The sequence below is a fragment of the Tupaia chinensis genome, unplaced genomic scaffold, assembly GCF_000334495.1.
Source record: "Tupaia chinensis unplaced genomic scaffold, TupChi_1.0 Scaffold000194_1, whole genome shotgun sequence".
NCBI classification, from domain to species: Eukaryota; Metazoa; Chordata; class Mammalia; order Scandentia; family Tupaiidae; genus Tupaia; species Tupaia belangeri.
In genome coordinates, this window is record NW_006159669.1 from 233,487 (window position 1) to 236,058 (window position 2,572).

The following is a 2,572-nucleotide window of genomic DNA, read 5'->3' on the forward strand; positions in this document are numbered from 1 at the left end:
GTTCCCATTCTTGATTAGACACTGGAAAACTCATACAGGAAAGAAAACCTACGAATGTGAACAATGTCGGAAAATGTGCTCCCAGAAGTCACATCTCACTGAGCATCAGAGAATTCACACAGGAGAAAAACCCTTTGAATGTGAACAGTGTGGGAATGCATTCTCCAGCAAGGGATACCTCACTGTACATAAGAGGACTCACACAGGAAATAAGCCTTATGAATGTGAGCAATGTAGGAAAATGTTCTCCTGGAAGTCAGATCTCACTAAGCATTGGAGAACACACACAGAAGAAAAACTCTATGAATGTGAACAATGTAATAAAATGTTCTCCCAGAAGTCACATCTCACTAAGCATCAGAGAACAAACACAGGAGAAAAACCCTTTGAATGCGAACGATGTGGGAAAACATTCTCCAGCAAGGAGTACCTCACTGTACATAAGAGAACTCACACAGGAGAGAAGCCCTATGAATGTGAACAATGTAGGAAAATGTTCTGTAAGTCAAATCTCACTAAACATTGGTGAATGCACACAGGAGAAAAACCCTACAGGAAGCAGTACCTCACTGTGCATAGTAGAATTCATACAGGAGAAAAGCCCTATGAATGTGAACAATGCAATAAAATGTTCTCCTGGAAGTCAGATCTCACTAAGCATTGGAGAACGCACACAGGAGAAAAACCCTATGAGTGTGAACAATGTAGGAAAATGTTCTCCTGCAAGTCAAGTCTCACTAAGCATTGGCAGGAGAGAAGCCATATAAATGTGAACATTGTAGGAAAATGTTCTCCAGGAAGTCAGCACTCACTGTACATCAGAGAACTCAGCACAGGAGAGAAACCCTATGATTGTGAACAGTGTAATACAACTTTTACCTGAGAGTCACATTTACTGTACATCTGAGTACTCAACCTGGAAAGAAACAACGTAGGCAACATTTTACTACTGGAAGGCAGGGCTCATTGTACATCAGAGGACTCCCATAGAAGTGAACCCTTATGAATGTGAAGAATATAGAATTTTTTCTCTTAAAAACTATATTTAGTAAGCATCTGAAAAGTCACACTGGAGAGAAACTTTATGAATGTAGGGAGTATAGAAAGTCTTTCACTTATAAGCCAGCCCTCAATGTACATCAAAGAATTTACAAAAGAAAAAGCCTGTGTATGTCAATGTACAAATAGAAAATTTTTTATCTAATGTAAGTCAGTTTTTACTGTATATCAGAGAACACAGGAGTAAGTTCTATAAATGGGAATGGTGTAGAAAAATGTGTTCAGAGTAATCATTCCATGTTTTATATTAGAACACTCACAGGGAAGAGAAACCCTGTATGTATGGGAACTGTAATAAAACCTTCTTGAGGAAGCCACAACTTACTGTGGATCAGAGAACTCTCAGATCAGAAATCAAATGAATGTGAAAAATGAAGAAATCTTTTTATTAGAATTAAAAGGTTACCATACATCAGTAAACTCAAATGGGTCAAAATTTTCAGTAATGTAAGTTGTGCTATAAATCCTTGAAATATTCAGAAATATTAATTGATCTCTGAAGATAACAATATTGAACTTTTTTTTTCAAAATCAGCTTTGATTCATCAAGTCACAGTAAAAATTAACTATATCAGAAAATTTGGGGATGATATCTATCTACAAAAAGAGACTATTTCAGACGGCTGATGAATAAGATCTAAGAGTTTCCCAACTACAGAAGTAACATGCATATTTTGGCAAGTAGTTTTTTTAAGAGTTATTTTTGCTATAGGGAATATATGCTCTCTGAAAAGACAAAAAGAGTGATAGAAAGCATGAAATCACCCCTTGGGAGTGATGGCCACACCACAATCCCTTCTTTTCCAGCGTCCTCTTAGGATCTTGGGCACACATGTACACACACTGGCTTGAGTTTTAAGTATGTGACTCTGGGACTTAAACTACATTCAAATATATGAGAGACCAGTGACATAACTATTACAACATCTTCTAGCCCTAGCAAAACTTTATTTCTGTGTTCCATGTTTGATGTGTAAAGATGGAACAGAATATAAGCACTGATTTTGGCAAAAATACAGAAATTTTTCCAGCTTCCGAGAGGTGGAAGGAAACAGAACAGGCCTTCTTTAAGATCCAGCTCCATGTCTCCTGCGATCTAGCCATTTTGGGGGAAACTGAGAAATGAAGATGTCCCACTGCTAATTCGTCCTCCAGCATAGAAAACTCACATGATTGAACTTCCAAGATTGGGAAGAAACCGACCATCCACCAGATGACTAGAAATCACTGCAGGATCACAAGAAATATGGGGATGCAGGAAAATACCTCTCCCACAAGGGAAAAGGATAACTCCTCTTCATCCACATACAGTTCAATGGAAGTCATGGAAATGTCTGATAAAGAAATCAGAACATTCATAATGGCAAAGCTTACAGAGATGGAAGAGAAGAGAGACAAGGAACTGCTGAAGAGGAAGGAGAAAGGAGTTGAAGAGTTCCAGGAGGTGAGGAAATTCATGCAAGATCTAAAAGAGGAATTTCACACTTTACAAAAGAATCAGATGGAACTGTTA

The 2,572-nt window shown here is 37.9% G+C and overlaps 1 protein-coding gene across 1 annotated transcript in view; it reads left to right on the plus strand.

Annotated features, from left to right (window-relative positions):
• LOC102483053 (zinc finger protein 25-like) overlaps positions 1 to 883 on the plus strand; it is a 13,228-nt gene extending 12,345 nt beyond the window's left edge. Inside the window, 4 exon segments of the mRNA XM_027771197.1 lie at positions 39 to 504; positions 556 to 743; positions 746 to 831; positions 833 to 883. Of these exon segments, the coding sequence (XP_027626998.1) occupies positions 39 to 504; positions 556 to 743; positions 746 to 831; positions 833 to 883 (791 nt within the window).
• The last annotated feature ends 1,689 nt before the right edge of the window (positions 884 to 2,572 follow it).